Source organism: Aulonocara sp. 'chitande type north' Nkhata Bay, linkage group LG20 (genome assembly GCF_057382095.1).
Source record: "Aulonocara sp. 'chitande type north' Nkhata Bay isolate Kocher_YH1m ecotype deep benthic linkage group LG20, A_spYH_male_GT1.1, whole genome shotgun sequence".
Lineage (NCBI taxonomy): Eukaryota > Metazoa > Chordata > Actinopteri > Cichliformes > Cichlidae > Aulonocara > Aulonocara sp. 'chitande type north' Nkhata Bay.
The window spans coordinates 30,551,567-30,576,872 of NC_141363.1; the positions used below are offsets into that span (position 1 = coordinate 30,551,567).

Below are 25,306 nucleotides of genomic sequence, written 5' to 3' on the forward strand. Positions count from 1 at the left end.
TGGCCAAGATTTTCAAAATCTTATTTTTTTACTTCAGTATGAGCTAAAACAGGTGAGTGAGCCCATAAACTCACCAGGAAAGTATTTACAAAGGTCAAAACAGAGAGTCATTTCCCCATAGATTTCTATAGAACCATAAGTCTTTTAGCAACCACAGCTTTCGCCATCTGGTGGCCTTTAGATAGAATGCAGGTTTAATTTTTATAACCCAGATGCTACGTAGATGCTTTTTACTGTATATATTTGTAAGCAAAAGTAAGAAAAAAATGCAAAAGAAAGAAAAGATTTCACATTTGATATCAAATGCTGAATCTGCAAACAGAGAGAAAGAGCCAGTCATTCACACTCCCATCCACACCTATAACCAATTTATAACACCTTTAGAACACACATGCACACTTCACACAGAAAAGCACCAGCTGACCAACAGTTTAAAATCCCAAACATTCTTCCTATGAAGCAAAAGTACTTTTAGCACTTTGACTCAAGCAGACTTAATCAGCACTCTAAGTAAATTGTGGATGCATACCTGGCTCCTTGTGTTGATTTAGGCGATGGCATAATCAGTGGGTGGTTCTTGTTAACAATGGCGTGTGAGCTAGGTGCTGGCTGCCGCTTTTCTCCAATGCTAACTGTACGAACATGAGTTGTTGCCCCCTGTAAAAGAGTCATTAAGTCAATACTCAAAATCATACTGACAGAGAGCAGACCAGCTTCATCAAGAGAAATGATCAGATATCAAATACTGATTGAACAGACACATGATGTTTATGCAGTTACAACCACACAATGATGACAGCTGAAAAACAGAAAGACACAACCTGGATTTTTCTGCCCCTGTCTTAATGAACTACAGTACCTTAGTGTAGCACAAGACCACATCATGTCACTCCTGTTAGTTAATAATAGGACAAAAAAAGAACAATTGGATAACACAAGATTTGAACAATGTCAGCTGGTCTGATGATTGCCAATTTCTGCTGCCTGCAGATCGTAGAGTGTGATTTCGGCTTAAACAGCATGAAAGCATGCCTCCTTCTATCACTGGACTCCTGAGAAACTTTTTAAAATTCATCACTTCAACAAAGCCTTCAACCTCTAGACTTTTTGATTATTTATACTCTTTTGTAAAGTGTCCTTGGGTTTCTTGAAAGGTGCTATACAAATCTAAATTATTAATATTAAATCAACAGTTCAGGCTGCTACTGATGGTGTAATGGTGTGTTGCTATACTTGGGTTCCATAGTATCAAACTAATCATACTAATCATAACTAAAACAGCATGACATGAGTATTGCTGAGTATTGTTTCTGATCACGTCAATCTCTTCAGGATTCTGGTGAACCAATTCTATCATGACTGCTTCCAGTAAGATAATGCAGCATGTCACAAAGGTCAAATCATCTCAAACTGGTTTCTTAAACAGGACAGTGAGTTCTTTGTATTCAAAGGGCCTCCACAGTCATCAGATCTCAATCCAATAGAGGTAGTGGGATATAGTGGAGATTCACATCATGGATGTGCAGCCAACAAATCTGCAGCACCCGTAGGATGCCATCATGCCAATATGCACTAAAATGTCAGAGGGATGTTTCCATCACCTCATTGAATCTATGCCATAAAAAATTAGGCACTTCTACAGACAAAAGAGAGCAACGCAGTACTAGCAAGGCGTACCTAATGAAGTGGCAGGTGAACATACTGTTCAGTGGTCTGAGCACCCTTTGGCAAATTACATATATTTCTGAAGTGAAAAGTAAAAATAGCAGTCTTTTCTTTGCATTTTAATGCAGAATTAATGTTCATTTGATATACCCAAAGAAATTAAAAATACAACAACAAAATACCAATCTAAAAAGTCATTTTTTTATGTCTATGTTTTTCACTGTTTTTGATTACTAAGAGAAACAAGATCACTTTGTGGAGCAGTGTACTGTGCAACACCTATAAAACACACACACACAGGTTTATCACAAATATACAAATGACATTTAAATTTTGCATTTGTTTGGTTCAGACACTGGCACGAGCATGACTTAAAAGTTCTCTGCAACACAACCGTAACAAAACAGGGGAAACTGCCTTTCCATAATTACTCTGCTCCTTCTTCCAGCTCCAATTTTTCCTACCAGTGGGAAAACTACCACTATCTACAGTGGAAGACAAAAGAACTCTGCTTTTCTTTTGCTGGTTGTGCAATCGAGCCTTCATTCAAAGTGGTGGTAAACTCTGTTGGTATCATGTTATAGCCATTGCACTGAGCAAACAAATTGTATTAGATAATGATCATTTGAAACCAACAGAGTCGTCAACTGCTTTAGGTACAGAAACAAAGACTGACACTTCTCTGTATAAAAAGAACATAGCGTAAAGAAGCAAGGACAGGAAAAACAAAAAAGTGAAAAAAGCTTCCATGAAAAGAGCAGTGGAGAAGTTAAGATGAAGTTAAAAGGGTTGTGAGATAAAGCCTCACTCACCGGGATGCCTTTAAAAATGACAGGAGGGGACTGCCACGACACACTGATGCCATTGCCAGTCCCAGTTCCAGGCCCGATCCCATTACCACTGCCTATCCCAGCCAGCTCAGGACCCACTGGGATACTCACTGGAGCGGTGGCCTGGAACATGGACAGCCACCCCACATAGCCAGGAGAAGACACAACAGAAACGAGAAGGGATGGGAAATGAGCAAAGAGAAACAGAAAATAAGAGATCACAGAGGGAATAGGTTGTATAAATTAGAAAGGAAGGCATATCTTCAGCTTTTAATCTGAAAGGTGCCTTAAACTAAATACTGATCACAAATGTACAACAAAACTGCTAATATTTTTAAATTCACACAAATAAAAAGATTTGAGTGAAAACTTTAGTTAACCAAAACTGGCAGGCACTTGCAAAATGTTGCACAAACGGCAGTATAAGGAATAGCAGGAAGAATATGAAGTTAGGATAAATAAAAGAGTACGCATACAGTACAATACAGAGAAAATGAAGTAGTCCTATTCAGTTTCTTTGCATAAAAGAAACATTGCTGTTTCTTTAATATGTGTATTCAGTTGTCATGGCAACTAAAAGTGTGATCCTGCCTGAAGCCAATGAAAAGGACTGAATTCTGTGAATTCCTAAAGTATTTAAACTTTAACCAAACTTCCAGCTGACACCATGTAATTTTACCTTCAAGGACGGGTCAATAGAAACGGCGCATAGACAGGCAAGGAAGGCCAATGAGAAGAGGTTTAAGAAGGCATAGACACCTAAAACAGGACTACACAGGACTTTAACCATGATCTGAAAATCTAATAACTAAAACTTTTCTGATATCAAAATGAGCAAAAACTGGATTCGGACTTCATTCGTCATGTGAACTTCTGTCAATATTTGCCAGAAAGTTTTGTTTCTCTCCTTGTTACATACTCCCACACTGGCGTAGGAGCTAAGTAACTCACCCTGGCCTCTTTATTTATTCATTTATTTATTTGTTTGTGTTTGTTTGTTTGTTTTCACTGATTTGAAAAACTGCCTCTGCACATTCCACATATTAGAATACTGAATCCTGGATTTATCTTTGCTGTACTTGCCAAATGTTTAATGTTTTGTCTTGGTTTATTTATTTATTATTTTTTTAAATGCAGCTTCAGCTATTCTGTGTGTCTTGTCTCGCGCTGAATGTGAATTACCTGGTAGGCATGGTCAGTGCGGATGTGGCAGAGTGTGGAGGGAGCTGACTGACTGAGCAGTGAAGGGGCGTGGCACTGTGAACCATTCATGTTGATGTGCTTGGAGTGAGGGACATCGGTGAGCGGTGGAGGGAAGATGGGCGGCGGACCGGCTGTGGTTGGGGAAGTGGGTGTGAGGTTGGACAAGCCCTCCGTGAGGCTGTCCATGTTGACCTCAATCTCTGAGTAGTAGAAGTCCTCTTCTCCATCACTGTAGTCAGAGTCGCTGCTTCGCCTACAGGGGAAGGTTATATATTCCCGATTTAAAATAAACATTTAAATTGTTTTTTAAGAAAAACTGTAAACATACAAGTGATAATGATAAGAAACCACAAACAGGCTCTCAATACATTACGACGGAATCAAGATAGACACCTATAAATACGGATAGACAAGTTGTTGATTATAACAAAAAAAAGTGTACTCTCTCCAACAGAAGGGGGCAGTATAACCCAGTGTGCTGCAAAGGTCCTTAAACATACAAGCTGGGAATTAAACTAACAAAAACAAAAACTAAGTACAACGCCCACAAGAGAAAATAATCCTTCGAGTAACAGTGTCTCTTTCTCTTAACTTAGAATTGCATAAAGGTATGAAATCGCTTTCAAGCCTTCTGTTAGTGATTTCTGATTACCCAAGGCGTACCTGCTGCACAGCAAAAACAGCCACAGCATGACTCATCAATGCCAGTTGACCATATATAATATAATGTGATGTCTTGCAAAAGAAACAACATCTCCATGCACTGTAATAAATTATGGGTTAAGCTGAGAAAAATTGGTCTTAACTGGGCAATGCACAGTTGCAGTCATAATTATTCACCTCCATAAACTTGTGATGTGAATACAATGTGAATACATTTTTCCTTTTGTAATATTCACCTAACCTTTTATGTGCCCTTTGCTTAAGAATGTAGAATCTTCCTTCAAGCACTGCCTTTTTTGGTGTAATCAATTTAGTCTTTCTATCTTTTGAGACAGATCATTTATCTTTGCTGTACTTGCTTCTTGGCTTAAACACCTGTATTTTCAGGATTTATATCTGCACAGCAGGTCTAAATCCCCTAAAAAAAAAATCTTATTTTTGAGCAGTTAGAAATTCATGCCAGAAAATGAAAATGTTTTACTTGTAAACCTTTGCATACGTTCCATGGCTGAATGGTTTTTGATAGCAAATGTGCCTGTGAGCACCTGTGCAGAGGCACAGTAATTCAATAGCCCAGTTGGACACCATCCAAACTGTGGCAATGTGTGTCACTTTTCTTGTCTTACCACACTATTTTAAAATCACAAGGTATGGGAGTATTATCTGGAGCTGCAGAAAAGAGATTACTAACACAAACAGAAAACACAGCTTTAAACAATGACAGCTTCACAAAAAAGAATATCCGTGTGATCTCTTGAGATTATAAAACACATGACGGTGGCATGGGTATGTTTAAGTATTTAGCTAAGAAAAGCATGGTGCTAAGTGCATGATACACACAATATATAAAAAAAAAAAAAAAAAAAAAAACTATCTTTGAGAGCCTACAATTTTCTAATCATTTAATCGTTTTTTTAAACATCTGACAGCACAACATGAATATGCAGCTGTAATCTGGTCATATTTTACACAAATACAGTCTGCTGAGCCCCGAAGGCAGTAACTCAACACTGTGTGGGTTTACTTTGTGATGACTACCAACTAACCCCAGGTGGATGGTGCGGATGTGTCGCTGGATCCCTGAGGAGGTGCTGAGGACCTTTTCACAGTTCTTCCACAAGCACTTGAACATGACCTTCATTGAGTTCTGCAAGAGACGTTTACCAAAAACAAAACTAAAGTTAGCTGGCTGTTGCAAAATCTTAGCAGTTGTGCTCTGGTTTCTGAGTGAGAATCAAGCTGCAATTAAAACAATAAATAAATGAACACATTTTCTGCATAACTCAGTTATGCATGGGATGGCCTGTGTGGCCTCCTCAATAAGAACTGCTCTGTTGAGAAAGAGTAAGAGTACAGTGGGAACTCTTTGGGATGGAATGGGGATATATAGCACAGGAAATAATTCGGTGATTACATAAAAGGCTGGTCACACTGTTTAACAAAACATTCAAGACCTCTCACAAAACTAGACGTGTAATTTGGAAATTTTTCTCATAGCTGATCCTCTTGTTTTTTTTGTGATTTTACCAAAAGAAAGAACAACAAAAGAACAAAACATAAGACCTTAGTTCATTTAAATGGGAAGCTGTTAGTTGATGAGAGATAGATTGCCACTTTTTATTTTGACTTATTTTCTTTTTCCACATATCAGGCCCTGGCAGCTGTCCCTTTAGCAGGCAGGGACTTGCATTGCTGCTAATGAAAGACAGTGGGTGAAAGACAGTGGGTGTGTGCTTTTATTACCTTCCAATAGCCTCTGGAGAAAAAAGGGCAAGAAGAAGAGAACTGAGGGAGGGAGCACGAGAGACAGAGGAAGCAGGGCAAGAGAAACGAGTTTAAAGCAGGTTTTTAACAATAGTTACATTAACTTTCTCCTGCACCGCTATTCCTCTGAACTACTTCTCACTGACTCCTACAGCATACACTTACCCCTAAACCCTTCAAAAACACAAGAGGCCAAACTCCTAAACTCTTTGACTGCTGCTAGCTTTATGCACGTACCCCATGAAGCTGTTTGCAACAAAAAGTACACAGCAAAGCTAATCTGTAATCCTACAAACAATCACAAATCACTTAATTCTCAAAGTGTTTTTCTTGCCTCTTACCACAGTAACATTAAGACTAGTGAATGTCATGTTAAATAATCCTCTTAATTCAATGCCCGCACAAAAATCAGACAGCCTAAAATCCAGTGGGGGTAGTTGCTGTTAAGAGTTTGTGACAGCTATGTCACAACACAAAGCTAACCAGCAAATTAGCCAACCTTTAAGCCCACTTCCACACAACTTGTTTTTCTATACTTGCCCCAGCATCATCCTACTTAATTTCCTGTCTGCTTATCTATAGAATGGCATGTCCTTGGAGTCTCTATGGTTTTCATATATTCACTGCTGCCTCACTCCAGGGAGGCTCAATTGCAAACTCCCACATATACAGTATATGAGCTCTCCTTTGTCACCGTATGGCCGGAGGAAATATTGAGATTGATTTCTCCTTCTGCTGCTACCCTGTGCATCAGTTCTCCTTTCCGTCTTTATACCCTCCAACTGCCCTCATTTTTATGCATCCCTTGCATGCTTACTTCCTGCTGTTCATTCCTACACAGTCTGCCGATTTTCTTTCATTGTTATAAAACCCTACCACCTCTTTCCCTGAAAGGACTGAAAAGGCAATTGGAAGCTACTTGACAGCAAAAACATTTTGCTGTTCTGGACTGCTTCTGTAGTACAAAACGGAGGAGGTGAAGTAAAAGCAAGAATATAATCAATCGTCCACACAACCAGAGAGTGGCAGGCCATATGTAAGAGGTTATTTAACCTGCCTAGTGCTTATGTTTGACTGTTTGTGTTGTGGATTTTCTATCTCCTACCTAGTACTTAAAAATTAGAAAGGTACAGAGCTGTTTGTATACAAGCTCAGCTTGATTTACTATCTTCAGGATGTACTCTATATATTTAGCCTAGACATGTGTTAAATGCTCTTACCCTATAACAGCTGGGATAGCCTCCTGGCCCCTGGGACCCTAAGTTGGACAAGTGGTTAAGAAAATAGATGGACAGATGGGTGGATGAACCACTGATTATTTCCTATTCAAAACTAAAATTGAATCTGCTTTTTCCTCTTTTAAACTTCTCTATGAAACTTTATCAAGTTGACAACAGTCACTTCAAGGGGCTTTATATTGTGAGGTAGAGACCCTACAATAATACAGCAAACACTCCCGCAATCAGACGACCCACTAAGAGCAAGCGCTTGGCAACAGCAGGAAGGAAAAACTCCCTTTTAATGGGAAGAAACCTCTGGCAGAACCAACCTCAGTGCAGCCATCTGCTGCAATCAGCTGGGGGTGAGAGGAGTGAGACAGGACAAAATACATGCTGTGGAAACACAGTGTGGTGTATAAACACAGAGTGAAAAAAAGGTCAAGAAGAAGAAATGCTCAGTGCACTATTGGAAGCCCCCAGCAGCCTACACCAAATCTAAACACAAACTGTAATCATCAGGTGTACTAAGGTGTAGTGAGGTGAAAAAAAAAACTGTTGAGACCAAAACAAAGTCCAAGCTGCAGAGGTGTGACACCACTGCCTCAAGCCTCAAGCCGCTTGGATGCCACAAAACTGCCCAAGTTAAGAAAGAAAGTCAGGACGTAAGCGTTTATCTTTACCTTTCGCTTCCGAGGTATGGGGTCTTCAAACATGAAGTGCGGGCTCTCTGTGACATCCTCACTGCCATCATCACCCTGGGACGAGAGCGGGAAGCTCTTGTTTGTATCGTTTAAAAGTGGTGGGGACGGAGTGGAGGGGACTGAATGGTCACTGGCATCCCAGCTCCAGTTGCCGCTGGTCGAACTGCTGTAGCTAGCTGACAGCACCTCTTTCCAAGCTCTGCCGGCCGGCTCGGGGGCTGTAGTTTATACAACACAACAACTTATTGTTATTGGCAAGACGTGACTGAAATGAGGATGTTTTATGTTTGAAGACATACAAATTTGACCATGAACTAAGAGCCAAATGTGAACCAGTGAGGTATGAGAAAAAAATAGAAGTTCTGAGAACAGGTCCATAAAAACAGCAAACTTAGCTCATTTAAATCTGGCCATCTCATGGATGAGAAGACAGCTTTGAGCTTCCAACACAGCTGGTATTTTCAAATCACTTCCCGTCATCTTCTGACCATGCTGCATACCAGAGTGCCAGCTCAGAGCACTTTGAGTTTTTTTGGCCAGACAACATAACAATTTTCATTCACCATATGGGCCCCTCATTAGATTTGCCTCCTGCAACTTTCTCCATTCCCCAAAAATAACAATGAAATTGAAGGGCAGCAGTTTTGGCACACTGGACCAGATTCAGTGGCCATCGCAGACACAAATTAAGTGGACAGCTGCCCTACAAAAAAACAAAAACAACCAACAGTCCAGGGGGTGCACAAGAAGATGGCCTTGAACAGGACAACCAATTTTAACTTGATCTGTTATAAGAACTCTTTGATAATACCTCTCAATTTTAAATTTGTATTACTGGAAACATAATATTGGGGCTCTCTTGCAAAACAATCCCAATTCTAATGTCACAAAATAATTAAAACATATGTCTTAATCTGTAAACCTTAGAAGCTTATTTCCACAAATTATATAATATCTAAAACAATGGATTCTTTACTACACCACATATTTTTTAGCTACTGTATACTGAAACTTCAACCACTGAGTCCAAACTTTCTTTACTTCCCAGAACAAACACTATACGATTTCCAGTGTGTAGGCCCAGAAACCCTTTCAATACATTTGTTAATTTGTTGATCAATTATATAGTGCTTTAAGACTTGATTATCACAATGGCTTTATCTGACTTTTAATCAGGCAAATTATAGTGAAAAACACAGAGCAAGGACTAATATCATACATTTTGGAGAGACCTTCTACAATTCAATAACTGTTTCCCATATAAATATAAAGAGATAAGGGTTATCAAACTATTTTTCAGAATTATCAAGGGGCTTCAGTGGACTGTGTGTTTTAACACAAAAAATATAAAAATAAAAATAGGATATCCAATCCTGTCTCAACTCATAAAAACAAAAAGCTGCCACTTTTTTAAACAACCAAATGCACCAGGAGCTAAACAAATAAATAAATAAACAATTTAATTTTTAAGTTATAAAAATATAAGGAAAGGTTTTGGAGGTTGCATTAAATAAAAAAAAAAAACTATCCAATCTCAACAGGGATCCATACAGCCATGGATACTTTTTATAAAAGCACCACTGTGATTTACCACAGAGTAATCAAGCAACACCCCCTTTCTGAAATATTTTGTCAAATAAGCATTTCATCAAGCATTGCAATCATAAACTCACAGCATCCTCTGATCTGATCTAATGACTGCATCACAGATCATTTCTAAAATGAAAGCTTACAGTTCTTGGTTTATTTCTATTATGTCCGAAATGGTGCAGCAGTGTCAACAGGGTGCTTCTAGCCTTTAGAGATAAAAACTATAGAAGCTCTTCCTGAGAGCAAAAAACCAGCAGCCCGGGTTTAGCGCTGAGCTAAAAAGCTGTCAGGACTTTGACCGTCTGGTGGTTGGCATGGTAATAGCAACCACAGCAACACTGGAAACAGCAAAAGGAGCTGTGGTGAAATGGTCAAGGCTAAACAGTTGGCAGTAAGTGCTGGGCTTGGGTAAACATACATGCATGGAAAGATGATGGAATAAAGTGCTAATAACACTGCGTGACCCTTCTCTGGGATAAATACATGTTAACACATCAACGAGTCAGCAGCTCAGCCTGTGTCAGGGTAAACTAACATCAAGTGATTTGTGATGAGCACCGTCCCCAGCGAGCAACACAAAGTGAATGTCCTTGATTTTGTTAAACACAGTGGATGAGTCAGTGTGTGACAAAGCAGCTTGCACTCAAGGAGCAGTAGGTGCATGGGTACATGAATGCAACTGATGCCGAGCCAATGGTGTTACCTGTGGGTGCAGACGAAGGGTAATGCACCAAAGGTGATGTGGACAGTGAGGTCAGGACGGTGGCAGCCATCACCTCCTTATCAGCGTGACCTGACGGCTTCCTGAAAAATAAAAATGCACACTGAGCACAAGAAACATATCTGGTGTAGTTTTAAGGGGTACTCTTGTCTAACCAACCCCATGCTCTATTAAACAGAGGTTTGTCTGTTTTTCAGAGTATTGGAAAATATTTAAGGAAAAAAAAAGTTTAACCTTGTCCCCAGAGAAACATACAATTCTCTATATAGCCACAAAATACAAACTGTGATGTTAGAAGAAATTTACATTAGGAGGTAAACAAGTCCAACAAGCAGCCAGAAGACAGAGAGATATGTAATTTCATGTACAGTAAATCTTAGACAACTTACTATTGTGTGTGTTCAAATATGTGCTTGTGTGCATATATACAAACACGGGGACAAAGCCTCTAGAGTGAAAGTGTTTTGTGGTGTGTTTCTGCACAGCTTGTGCAACCTCGCTTAGAGGGGAGAACCATGCTTTTTGCTCAGTTCCTTCTCAGAACGCCCCATGCAAAGCAATCCAACCTCATCTTAAATCTTATTCATACTACTCACTTGAACTGACACCAGAAAACATTCACAAACACAGGCACAGACAGCCTAAACAGTGTGCTTTGGCATAAGGCATTCTTGTTAAAAAAAAAAAAAGAAAAGAAAAAAGATCCTGCAAAGACAAATAAGCTTATCTGCTTCAGACACACACTTATTATTCCTGTTGGTTCTATTTAAGACTTCTACTGTCCTTGAAAGCAAAATGTGGGGAAAACTATTTGAGGCCAGGCCAAGCGTTCATCCCCACACAGTTGTTCACATTTGCACACACATAAACAGATTTCAATTCTCATGTAACATCCTGAAAAAGATATACCAGTGTCCGTACCATATGTATGTAAATAAATATAAATCCAAATTTACCGATCTGTGCTATACACAGTAGACACATACTCATATTCTCATAGAGAATAGAGTCTGCAGCTTTAAGAGCTCTAGTCCCGCCCCAGACCTCTTCACTACACAACCAGAGTAAACTGGTTTGAGGCATTTTCTCAGCCAAGCCCTAAGCCCTGGCAGAGATCCACTCTTGAATTCTCGGTGCGCGTACACACACACACACACACACACACACACACACACACACAAAACACAAACTTCATGCTGGAATCAACAAACAAGAGAAGTACGTTTCAAAATCAGCAAGTCTACGTGTATCTGCGCACATTCACACACATTTTCAAATGAGAAGTCTCTAAAACATTTTACACACGCAGAAAAAAAGTTTAAAAAGTGCCTAAGCTCCCACGCTGATGAGAATGCGTCGGATAGGAAGCAAACAGATCAAAATGGAATGTACCCGATACGGAGGAATCTTTCAGCCAGTCTGAGCACAAATGTGCTCCCACAAAAGTTGTTGGTTTTACTCTCCAGCATCCCAAAACTTGTGTGTTTGTGAATTCAACGCAGACATTTGGAAAAATGGTAGGATATACTCTATAATATTCAAATACTGCCAAGATAGAAGCCATGGTCACACACACACACACACACACACACACACACACACACACACACACACACAGGACAAGAGATAAAGAGATAACAAGATTAGCTGTGTCCTATTGCAGTCATTAGCCTTGTTTTCAGCAATAACTCGGGCCAACCAGGGACATACTTCTGATTTTCCTCCATCTCTCGTTTAATAAAATCCATCTATAAAATTTGTGTTAGGGCTCTTGGTTACCTTCCATTTGGCCTTCATATAGTGCAGTACTCTGATAGCATACCACTGACAGTCATGCATGTCTGTTTTCTGGTGTGTGGCCTTAGCAAGAGAGATTAGGAAAAACAAACACAAACTGGGAGGACAACAATCCCTGTAGTTGATGTATGGCCTCATTCAAACTTTGATATTCCCCTCTCGTACACATTGATATAGACACACCCATTCCAGCACACCCCAGCACTCATTAATACCCATCCCTACAACCCACCCTGATTTCCTGACATTGAGTGTTTTCCTTCCTCCTTACCAGAAAAAGCAATGATAACTACACCACAGATTCATTGCATCTGGTTCAAGTTTTTAATGTGTGTGAGTGTGCATTGATTAAACAAAAACAAAACAGTAAAGGCCTCCTTCAGAAACCTTTTTTAAAAAGGGCACTTGTTGATTGACTTCTATTCTTGCTGACAGCAGCAGAGCTAATCTGATATCACACAGACTTTGATATCAATGTTTACATCAACTTAGAAGCAGACAGCTGTCACATTTTACATTTTATAAAAACCAGATTAGAGAGATAACCATCCCTGTCTGTCGCTCACTCTAAAGCAGATATTGCACACTAAATGACACGGCCTGCTACTCTTGTTTTCACTTCTCATCTGCCTGTGAACTAACTAAGGAGCCTTTAAACATGGTGAGAGTGGATGACAGCTGAAAGAGCAACAGCATTGATGTGCCGTAAATCTGTCTGCATCTTCTTATGAGAGGCTTTATTTTGGAGCAAGTTAAACTGGGGATGTCTTTATTTAGTGCCCAGAGTGAGGCAAAGAGAGAACAGCGATTGCTGTCAACAAAGTTGGTCTGTGTGTGGTATATATGGGGTTTTGGTTTCCAGGATGTTTACACGAACCATTGAGGCTATCCATGGTGCATTTATGGCATGCAGTAAATTTAATAGTGACATGATAAACATAGCAGCCCTCCACCCTCCCACACATGAACATGTGTAGGCACATACTATGTGGTAACTCTGGTATTTGTTGAACTATAATGACATAATTTGCAATTGAAGCTCTTAAATTTACAAGCAGTGCCATTGACAACTCTCTTTTATGAGACAGGTAATACATCAGTTGGGAAGTTCTAACTCTATTTTACAGTACTTGCATGTGTGTGTGTTTTGCATCTAGTTTGGTTGAAGCGTTTGGCACACTTAAGTACATGCAGAAACAACACCATTCACTCAATCTCGCTCACACACAACCTCTTACCTTCCTTCCTCCTCAACTTATATTGGCCTTGGCTGGGCCAAAAACACTCCCCTCTGGCAGTAGCACAACACAACCAGCTAAAAATTAAAAATCAACAAGCCAGGCCCAGGCACATACAGGGAGAGGGAGAGAAAGAGACTGCCACTTAAAGCCCAGCCAAGAAGCAGGCAGCAACAACAAGGTGTGATTATGGAAAGGGCGGGGAGGGGGGGGGGGGGGGGGGGGGAGTTCAGGGATGTGTATATTTGTATATTGTGTGCCAAAAACAGTTACGTTTTAAAGATGACCATTTCACCTAATGTGCACTGCAATAAGCCAGGCAAGAGCGGGCTGTTTCCGTGGGATGATTTTCCAGCTGACTTTTTATTACTTGGATGTGGAAAACATGGGGTTTTTCCAAGTTTCCTAAGGGGACACTTGAGGACTCTGATACTGCCGAGTTACGATTTGGCACCACCAGCCGGTACTATAGTGGGCTCTGTGCTGTTGTTGGGGAGACGACAGGGCCTCCCCACTATATTTAACACATCACCTCTGCTCTAGTTACCATTCCAGTCAAAATCCCTAGGATCTGCCTGGTTTATAGAACGATAGCCCACTTAAGATCCAGGTCAACAGCTACAAAACACATGACTGAAAAAGCGATACACTGTGTATATGGCTGAAGATTTGTCATACTTTATTGGCTTTTCTAAAGTACACCTTTCATCTGAGTTTTTCCCAACCTAATCTGATAATTGCATGTGTATCCAAGGTGCTTCTAGAAGTGTCTCACTTCTTGGTAATGCCTTTGGGCAGTTATTTTGAAGCCTCTGTCAAATAATTGGAACAAGGCCAATTATTATATTAGGTTCTCACTTTGATATAAAAACTACGTGTCCCATTAGAGTACTGTACAAATCTATACAAATTCCTGTTGTGGATCAGTAAATATAAATTCATGTCTAAGATAACAACTAGATATGGCTGCTATTACACAGTTAAAACTGCTGTGAACCTCTACTGTCCCTATCTATGATTGGCTCATGTATTTCCCACTTCAACTGTTGATTTGCTCTTTAGAGGGGTAAAACAGATTTCTATTTAGGATTCTCTATCTGCTATTTCTTCTTCATGTAATGCCACTGATGTATCTCACCTGTCTGCCAAAGAATATACTCATTTTATAAAAACTGACTACCAACAATCCCCCTCTTATCTAGGGCTTCTCCTGCATGTCAATGAGACTACATTGATGTATCTATCTTGTTTACCAAGAAAGAAACTGTGCCTCACTTGACTCCAGTTTTAGAAGTTCAAAAAAAAAAAAAAGAGGAAGGCAGAGTAGGGCTGTGCGATATGACCAAAATCTCATATCCCGATATAAGAATTCTATCGTCCGATAACGATATAAATCACAAAAATGTAACATTTTCTGTAAATTCTGTGAATCTCGGGCAGCTCGACTTGCGGGAAGTGTTTCCAGCTGCGCGTCATGTAGCTGGAGTCGAGTGTTTTAACAGATGCATGAAACTATACATTTCTAGACATAAGTTGTAGCGGCCGCCGCTTTCTTTGTGAGTATTTATTACACGGCGTGCTGCGGAGAAAAGCCTGTTTTAACGTTTGAGTCTAAGGTTTATTTTTTAGCACCTGGCGGCTCTTTTTTACTTCTCATCCGTAAATAATCTGCTCTTTCACGTGATTCAGTTTATTTTGAAAAGTCTCAACAGGATCTTGAGCTTTATTGTGAAAGGTTTATGTGGAACATAAACAAGCGGACACGCGATGGTGTTATCGTCGTTGTTGCTAACCAAAACGCATAAAAACAGGCGCTTGTCCGTCTGTAGTGTGGTTATATTAAATATAAGAGAAAGAGAGAACTTTAAGAAATTAACATAGCCACTACAGTGACCATCAAAACGATGAAAAAAATATTGCCCTAAACAGTTTATTTTGCGACACCACGAAACAAACGATAGCGTAAAATGAAACGTTAGACGTTTTTATATCGTCATCCGATATATATCGTTATATCGAACAGCCCTAAGGCAGAGGGACAGGGACTTGGCAGTATTTGTAATATTTATCGTTTGTTGTATCACTTCAGTATGACAGGTCCAGTTTTTACTGGAGCAACACACTGCCAACAATAATCTCTGATCTTCCCCTAAGCCCCGGTGGTGGAGGTTTTAAATAGCACTTATCTGTCCAATGTGATCATGTGTTCAACATGATCCCCAAAACAGGCATCAGATAGCTTTTTTGTGCCTGTATGTGCTGTATGTGTGCTGACTTCCTCATATTCAAAGCAGGTGCACGTTCCTTAAATTGGCAGAGGCTTGCGTGTGATTGGCAGTTAGAAAGACAGCAAACACGGCATCACAATCACACGAGTAAAATAAACTTTGAAGCACCTCTCTGTTTGAGTCATCATGGAACCTAACCCTACACATTCAGCATATGCTGACTGGTGTTTTTCCTGTTTTCTTATGAGGTATCTTTACTGAACACAAACAAATCCAAATACACATGGGGTAGAGAGATATGCACACCAAAAATAAAGGTAATATCTCCGCCTGCATTAGTCATCCTCATGCACACACTCTGTGAAGGAGGCTGACAGGTAAATAGATGGCAGCCACAAAGTGTGTTGCTAACATATTTTTTTCCTCCCTTGCTGTAATAGGTGTTTTCTTTCTTTTTGATTTCAGTCTATTTCAGACTAAGAGGGTTGTAAATGCTGCCCTCAGAAAATGAGGACTGTTGTCTAAAAATGAAGAAAATTCAGCAAAATGTCATCTAACTGGGATATTCTGTCCAATGAGGTAACGTTAAGACAATAGAGGCTATTAGAAAAGACCAGGCTTTTGTTGATGTTCCTCTTGCCTGGGGTGCAGCTCGGACAGCTGCCCCTTCCACACCCACACCCACTACTCTCAATCCCACACTCTCGCTGCCCCTCAGCATCTTGCCTTGACTCCACAGTATTACGTAATGCCCTCTGTTCATCTTTTTCTGTCTCACTATTTTTGCTGCAGGCAGATGGTAATGATTAGCACACTCTATCCCTGACCCAACACAAGCTGGTGTTAGTGTCCACTCTGCCTCTTTCTAGGCTTCCTGCTTTACACTTCTATGTAAAGGTACTATGCACTGTATGAACTGAATGAATACAATGTAAAAATATGTGAAGTATATAAATATAGAAGTGTGGGTAGGCATTAAGTATGATTATCATTGTGCATGTAACCACACATGTGTGTGTATATTCCTAAGTCCGCCATTATTGTCCATTCAATACACATGTTGCCGCTTACGTAAGTCTCCGAGCTTTGAACCCCCGGAGAGAGAGAGGCTGTCAGACAGGAGCCGTGTCTCTTTAAAGTGGGTTGTGAGTGTGATGGTTATTCAGTGGTGGGACAAAAAGCCCTCTCTTTCTCTCTCTTGATCCTAGAATGCAATCTGTGCCCTTAGGGAGAAGCACAAACAACAGATAGCTTTATTCTGGCAAAATAATACCGGCTAGATGTTGAGAAAAAGGCATGATTCCCTCTGTGGCGGTGGCGATTCACTCAAGATGTCATAAACTACACAACACAGAGGATGATATCTACAAATTTCAGCTGAACTACAAGCTCGCATTGATTCAAACCTCAGTGAATAATGGTTATTTCGTGTCGAGTAACCGCACATCCCATTTCAGGATCACACAGGTGCTTGTGACGAACATGCCTCAGTGAGAAAATGTTGACTCAGCAACAGCACTTAAAAGGATGATGACAAAGTAGATCATGACACACTGCCTGACTTGCATACCATGCTCATAAACTGTGCATGGGGTAATCGTAGGTGATCAGATTTACAGTGCGAGCTTGACACAGTCCAGTGCAACCAGACGCCGAGTGAAGAAGGGTTGAATTTAAACCTCACCTCACCTCGTCAATGAATACAAAAAAAAAAAAAATCCACAGTCACTTTTCCATAGCCACACTTTAGGGTACTACCACCTCACGTAAGACATTAAATCTGTATTATAGCTGTATATTGCTTATACATGTAATATTATTACAAAGTAATAAATACTACAATTAGTCAGTAGTTTTATTTTTAGACATCTTTATAATAGTGTTAATGTCTCTCATAACTAACTTAGTTCCCTCCAATAACAATGCTGTTGCTAGGGGGAATGTGGGGTATTCACTTCTGGCCTGTGCCCTTATTTTCCTCTAGGAAGTAAACAAGAAAAGACCTTTCTGCCTGAAAACCTCTACTCCTTATCAAAACAAATATGAATCTATATTTGATGTAGTAAGAAGTCATCAGTGCATATCACATGTATGGGTCAAACTAATTTAAACCACCCAGTCACTCAATGTACTCACATTAACTGGCAAAATACTAAGTAAATACTAGAAATGCTACTTAGTGGAAATGGTGAAAAGGCTTTGAATAACGGTCAAGTTCTCTTCCTGAAGAAGTCATGCTTTTATTTTGTTTTAAATTCTTCACTTCTCACTCCTACACTTGCCTACTCCTGAGATTTGTTCGTCTGCCATCACAAGCCAGAGCAGGCCTTTGCCTGGTTTCCTGTGTTTTGCAAAGGCAAACCAAAGCTGTTGCAAAGCCACACTGCTCTACTTACTCCTATAAAGCCAAATATCTGCAGGGCACCGTCAGACAGACAAAGACTCCAGCCAGTAAAATAAACTGACCCCTAAAAAAGATAGGGGTTGTACGAAGCACATCAGTAGAAGCACTCTCGCAAAAAATTTGAAAAAAAAATAAAAAAATAACTAAACAAAAATGAATGTGAAGCAAGACGTTAAAAGCAAAAGTATTACCTGGCTTCTAAGTTGAATGTTTGTCTACAGCCTGTTTGCTTACTGTGCAGTAAAAGCAAAGATGTGTTAGGAGTTATGTTTGTCATCTAAGGACGACCTTTGACACAGTTTCGTGGTGGACTGATAAGCATGCACAAAAAAACTAATAATTGTGGATTTAATGTACAACAAAATCCACAATTTCGTGGTAAATGTACAATCACAATAAATGGCTATTCTATTCTATTCTATTCTATTCTATTCTATAATGATCATCCTAATTTTTGCGCGACATGTATTTGAACCATTAGCAGAAATACATTTAAAAACTTGCACAGGGATTGGATAACTATCTATAGATTAAATTATAAAAATGGCATGAAAACAGACTCTCATTTTGTTATATATTATTTTGTATTATATGTAACAAAAATTTTTATTTTTTTACTCAACCCAGATCTTCACTGAATATCATCCTACTCTCAGCTCCTCGCTAATCCTGCCAAACTGTACCGGGTAGTGACTAATATAGAGGAAAATGCCATAAACCATATCTTTTGGTAATTTAAGCCTCCCTGTGGAGCTTCTGGCCTTATGACAGTATTGGGAATAAGGTAAGGAAAATGGTCCCTTTATCACTCTGCCACGTCAGGAATGGAATAGTTAATAAGATAAATGGTAGCAATAAGAGCACATCATGGAAACACTAGAGAGATGGTAGTGATGATGATAAAACTGTCACAGATTATTGAAATAATATTAAACCTCACTGCTGGTCCAGCCTCCTAGCTTTTTCTGTTTTGTTTTGTTTTTTAAAACATTTAGCAGCTCACTGAAAAATGAATGTTGGATGTAATATGATGAGGAGTATGACTAGCTGAATGCAAATGCTGGTTCCCCTCTGAGAGTTATGCATTTTCCAATAAGGATAGGCCGAGTGGTTGGTCAGACTAGGACAGACTCGTTCTCTCACACAGACAAACAAACAGATGGGAGAACTTGCCCCGATGGAGCTCTAGCCCAGTGAAAGTCATGCTTTGTGCAAGCAAGATGTCTTTCTGTCAGACATTCAGATCTTTTTCATCCAAGTCTCTGGGGTCTCAGACTCGGACACACATGCACACACATAATTTCTAGAACTACATATGGGAATTGTGCATTAATGACAAACATTAGCAGGCTTCAAGGCATAAAAATTTTTACATCTACAATTCCATGACAACTTTAACTTTTGACTTTTATTTTTACCTTATAAATGTGTAAAAATCTTTACTTTAATCTTTACTCCTACACATTACAACTTCCTGCACATAGTGCTTTTATTTTTTATTTTTATATTTCCATGCATATTATTTATTTTTTCTTTTTGGTAATTTTACTATACAATTACTTTAGTATCTTCTTGAGGATGTCACTTCCTTGACAGCAAGCAAAAAGCATAAAACACAAATGTTCAGGTTCTATAGAAACCTTGGTGTAAATTTTATATAAAAACTAAGCATATGGTTTCCTCTCTTTTCTCTCTCTCTTGTTTACTCATGGGCCAACTGTGGTGAAAAAATATAGTGTGAAACATATTGATCATTGTTTTGAATCTTGGCCCAAGCCAGGTCACGGCAATTCGGACAGAGCAAAAGGTGTTAGACAAGAGACTTGTGATCAGCCCAGTCTTGTCCTCTAAAGAGGTTGCAAGCAAGATAGATTTGATGAAAAATGCTGAGCTTGGAGAGACTTCACCATTGGATCTATCATATATGAACCAAAAAATAAGAAAAAAAAAAGTTCAGTTTCAGATAAAAGCCAGAGTTGAAAATCCAGCAAATCTGAAAAGAAAGACTAACAGGAATATGAAAATCTCTCACTATTTCTGTGCTTCGGAACAGCTATGAAAGTTCTACAGGTTAGTCAGGAAGTGATCGGTGCTGTACTTTACACCTCACTGAACAGCTTCACACACTCACTGCTTTGTGCAGTGGCATGTTGGTGCTGGAAGCCACTAAGATTAAGAGGGGTTACTTTCTGCATATCCACAGGCCGGAAATCTCCACATTATCTTGGCAGCAGTCAGGAGTCCAGTCACTGTGTTCCTGAGAGTACTCAGCTAAAAAGTAAATAAATAAATAAATAAATGCTTATAACCATCTTCATGTGTTATTAATAGCAACTAAAATTAAATTCAAATAAAGCAAAATACTATTGTAGTTATAAAACAAACAAACAAAACTTGGAAATATGGGCTGTGTGAAGTGCTTTCTCTTCAATAGGACTGATAAGATTTAGCTAGCACAAAGACAAAAAAAAAGGGTGTGTGGAAAAAAAAATCAATCCAGTCAAGTGGAGAGCACAGATCCCAAGTTAGCAGGTGAAAAAGCAAACAATATGCACATAAAGCACCACTTCTTTTCCCTTCTATTTCTCTGTTACACACAACCCACACACATACATTTATCAAACATTAATATGGAAACATCTGTGTATCATGTGGCTAAATCATGGAGTCATCTATAATTTGACTTTGTGCATATAACTGACTTGTGTGTAAATACTGCTGAATAGCTTAGCAGGGGAGAGCAAACAGTGTGACGCATGAAGCAATAACCTGGAGGTGAGAGGACAACAGCCTTACTGGCAGATCAGTGCTAAATGAAACCTGACTACCTCACTGTGGCTACAGAATGAAAGCGATTGTGTGTGTGTGTGTGTGTGTGTGTGTGTGTGTGTGTGTGTGTGTGTGTGTGTGTGTGTGTGTGTGTGTACATCTGTGCATGAGATAAAGAGAAAAATAGGGGGGTGAAAAAGGAAAACACACATCTGTTCACATGTTGCTTGACTGCTCATCTTGTCCACCAGCATGAGGATAAGTGATTATCAAAGCCTGTATACTGTAGTTCTTTTGTTCAGGATGCACATGTCTACACACACTTAAGGATACACACAAAGCGTAGGGGGTTTCTAGAAGCTTGTGAGGATTTGGGCCCACTGGTTTTTTGGAGTCTGGGCGTGGTAGCTTTTATAATCTGTTTATCTAAGCCCTAATCTTTGAAAATTATTTTGAAGAGAAGACTTACAGTCTATGTAGTGCTTCCAGGTATTTTCTTCCCATTTTGATGTATTGAATTGCAGTTCCTGGCACTTTGCGAAGTCAGTGCCAACACAAAAACGACTGAAATGCCAGTAGCCCAGTACAACTGAATTTTTGACTAAACCAAAAGACGGGGCTGTCAAAGTCGTTTACTACAAGTGAGATCACGTTCACCTGACATTTTTCAGGACACTACCCGAAATAAGCTTTTTCCATGTCCTGCATACTACCAAACTGAGATGCAGATAGCCAGTGTAACAAAGAAGAGACAGGAAAAAAGAAGAGGAAAATTTTCTGACATTATGTGTAGAAATTTCTGCTCTAAGTTCAGTAATGGCCAAAAGCTATCAAGAAAAAGCATCATAAGGACACACCATTTTAGTTAAACAGATAAAGAAATGTTAAATAAGCATCCTGCCAAGGAAAAAGGGGGGTGCTAATACAAAAGTACCACAAAGAATATCAGCCAACATATGGATTTTTTACAAATATTTTTATTTCCTAAAAACTGTTATCAGCAGTGACATCACCAAACCCAAAAACCATTATCAGTAATTTAAACAAATATAAGACCCCCCCCCCCTCTGCACAGGGCAAAGTACGCAGTAAGAGTCCATCAAACTTTTAAGTTTGCAGTACTGTCTGAATTTCACTCCTTGTTGTCAGCAGAACGAGATGACTTCGATAGAGTTGTGTGTGTATTTATAAGTGTTGTGATTTGAAACAAGGGAAAGGAAAACCCATGAATGTGGCTTGCTGTCAGCCATCCTGGAGCTGGTTTTGGGTGCCATTTGCAAATGCACCGAAGCATTACGCAGCATACTCAGAACATTTTCATTTTCCTGCTGTGTTGTGCCAATCTATCTTTCACAGGAAGGAGTAGTAAAATTGGCATATTTAGCTTTGCCATTGGATTTTTACAATTTAAATGTATAATACTGTCAGACTATATGCTTTGGAGGAAAAAAACAAAAAAACTTTTAACCTTGCACACCAGTAAACACATTTTCTACTCAAAATCACTCCTTGGCTTTTGAGTCTGCAAATCTGCAACTGCAATGCCAACAAAAACAATGTGAAAATTCCAGTGATGAGTGTGCCATCGTTTCCACACCTTATGGTTGGTGGTTTGATCCCTGGTCTGCATGCCAAATATCCTTGGGAAAGTTGCTCTCAGACGCATCCATCAGAGAATAAATGTGTGTGAACGTTAGATAGAAACCACTTAAATGGAAAAAGCACCGAAAAAAGTGCTTGTATGAATGGGTAAATGAGGCAGGTTGTGTAAAGAGCTTTGGTAGTGTAGCTCAGGTAGAGTAGAAAACTGCTAAATAAGAACCAGTCCATTTACCAATTACGTTATTAAGGGTGTTTTCACACTTATAGATCATTTCCTCTGGGGGAGAATCAGCTCAGGAGTTGGTAAACTCTTCTTTTCACAGAGAGAAAACTCCAAGCGATCCAAAATGTGGCACTACAAACCATGTGAGAATGTCTGGTACGCTTACTGGCCGGATATGTGAGGGGAGGGAGCAACCAAAGTAAATACGAGAGGAAGGTGCTGTGGTCTGAACAAGTGGATAACATGAAGAATTTACTCTTAACATTCGTATTTACCTGGTAATATTGTGCAGGTTTTGTACGATACACAATCAATAGTGCTCTGCTAGCTCAAAAAACTTGCAGCATATACTGAGTCAGATTGAGGTCGGATCATAAACAAACCTCTCTGGAGCCTGTTTGAAAGCAGGCTGAGACCACCTTGTCCAAAGAATTTTAGTAAAACTGTTTTGGTCCATATCCGACTGTGTATTCACATCTACAAAAGCAAACTGCACAAAGAGAGAAAACAAATGAGCGTTTGACTTGATTTGATCTCTCTGACTGTCTGTGTTTGTTTCTTTATCTGTTAATTCCTCCTACGCCATCAGGAGTTGCGAGACCAAGTGCATCTTAAATCTCTGGGGGTTGTTATCTATGTCAGATATTACGTAATCATCATGTTGCCTAGAAATGGTAAATGGCCTGTATTTGTATAGCGCTTTTCTAGTCCCTAAGGACCCCAAAGTGCTTCACACTACATTCAGTCATTCACCCATTCACACACACACATTTACACACTGGCGATGGCAAGCTACATTGTAGTCACAGCTGCCCTGGGGCGCACTGACAGAGGCGAGGCTGCCGGACACTGGCGCCACCGGGCCCTCTGACCACCACCAGTAGGCAAACATGGGGTTAGTATCTTGCCCAAGGATATTTGGCATGCCGCCAGGAGGCAGCCTGGGATCGAACCACCGACCTTCAAATTAGTGGCTGACCTGCTCTGCCACCTGAGCTACAGCCACCCTATAACATGATAGCAACATGATAAAAAAAACTTTATCAATCTACAGCACATTACAAAAGGATCCAATTGTCCATATAAGCTGATGGATACATTATAATCCCATGATGCTGCCGAATAACAACAAAACAATGGGCTAAAATCATATTTCATTTTATTTTTTTACATTTAGACACTAATAACAACTTAGAAAAGCACTCTTACCATTTTCTTTCACAGCCAACAGCAAATGTAGACCAAACAGTGCTGCAGTATGGTATGCACATACCAGTAATTGTAATCTGGTGCAATTACGGGGGAAACAAGTAAATAAATTAGTTACAAATAAAAATATTGGGTTGCATCCAAATACATTATGTCCCATGCAACGCTTCTGTGAGAATACAGAAGTTATTCTTTTTTTGTTGCATTTTCTATTGGCCCTTTTGCAAATCACGCGGGTGAGCAAAGGCCTGGGACAAACATCAGTGCAAGAAAGCATTCAAGAACCTGTCTCTACATTGATGCAGTGTCCACTTATTCCACAATGGTGATATATCTTTTTGCATTTTGTTTCTGATTCCGCCCGCATGTCAAAATGCATTACTTGAACCAACCCGAGTCTGTCATGCGAGTAACCAGCTGACCATGTCAAGGCAGGTGGCCATGTCTTGGGACAAGAATGTCTTTCAGAGCTTCAAATTCCAACCAAAATAAGGAAAGGCCTCTGACATTACTGTACAGAGTAAAGCGTTTTTTGTTTCTTCCAGCAGAAACTACCTCTCTCCAGCCTGCAGATGATTTGTTTTTGCTTTACACTCCTCTCTGTTGATTTGAACTGGTGGGAGTCTATGTGCAAGTAGTGTGGGCCACATAGACATTAGGATGCAGAGATCTAAATGATCGAAAGTATGGCTGCACCTGACTAAGAGTTGATAGGAACAATAACAGTTGTGACAAACCTTATGCTTGTATGGCAAAAAATTGAAGATGTCTTAATAAAGCTGGAATAAACACTAAAAGGGATTTATTTCTGAAAAAAAAAAATAACAGAATGATAAATAATCTGTAAAACTTCAAAAGTAACCTTCCCAACACTGAAACAGAGAATGTTAATGACTCAAGAGGGAAGGATATCGAGGGAATGATAACAGTTGTTTAGATAAAGCAAAGTTAAGGGAAGGATATAATGACACACAGGAAAGAGAAAGGTGGCAGTTGTCGGTGGGTAGGAGGGGATTGCACAGCTGGTGGTTGGTATAAAGAATTGGGCAGAAGGACAGAGAGACTGACTGAGGAGAAGGAGAGATAGTTGACTTTGGAATCTTTAAACGCTGCTGAGGCAGAACAGGAGGCGTTATGTAAGCATCTATTAGTGTGTGTGAGCAAGCGATAAAGCATTTTTCTGCAGCCTTGCCAGAGCTGCGCAATGAGAGTTTCCTTCCCTCGTGATAAGCATTTCTTTCCCTGTCCTTAAGGCATCTTGCCCGAGGACACTATAAAAACTGACATATACACTAGCGAACACGAAAAAGCAATCCAGGCCTTTTAACTGAACATGTATCCAACACATAATATAGAGAGCAGTGTTTTTACAACAGAGCGCTGTTTGCAGAAAACATTCCTGCATGCCTCCTACGCTCCTCCTCACTTATGAAACTGAAATGAAATTTTGCCTCTCTTCTTCACCGCATATCAGGAGAT

At 39.7% G+C, this 25,306-nt stretch overlaps 1 protein-coding gene across 3 annotated transcripts in view; it reads right to left on the reverse strand.

Annotated features, from left to right (window-relative positions):
- The window catches only part of slc2a4rg (SLC2A4 regulator), a 41,156-nt gene that overhangs the window by 7,804 nt on the left and 8,046 nt on the right, over positions 1 to 25,306 (reverse strand). For 2 of the 3 annotated variants that reach the window (XM_086276138.1, XM_086276139.1), the window contains exons 3-8: positions 10,340 to 10,440; positions 8,026 to 8,264; positions 5,408 to 5,508; positions 3,678 to 3,951; positions 2,478 to 2,618; positions 530 to 657 (exon numbers count right to left, since the gene is read on the reverse strand). In XM_086276138.1, the coding sequence (XP_086132264.1) occupies positions 530 to 657; positions 2,478 to 2,618; positions 3,678 to 3,951; positions 5,408 to 5,508; positions 8,026 to 8,264; positions 10,340 to 10,440 (984 nt within the window). The remainder of the gene's footprint in view (positions 1 to 529; positions 658 to 2,477; positions 2,619 to 3,677; positions 3,952 to 5,407; positions 5,509 to 8,025; positions 8,265 to 10,339; positions 10,441 to 25,306) is intronic. The other variant, XM_086276140.1, reaches the window with a different exon arrangement.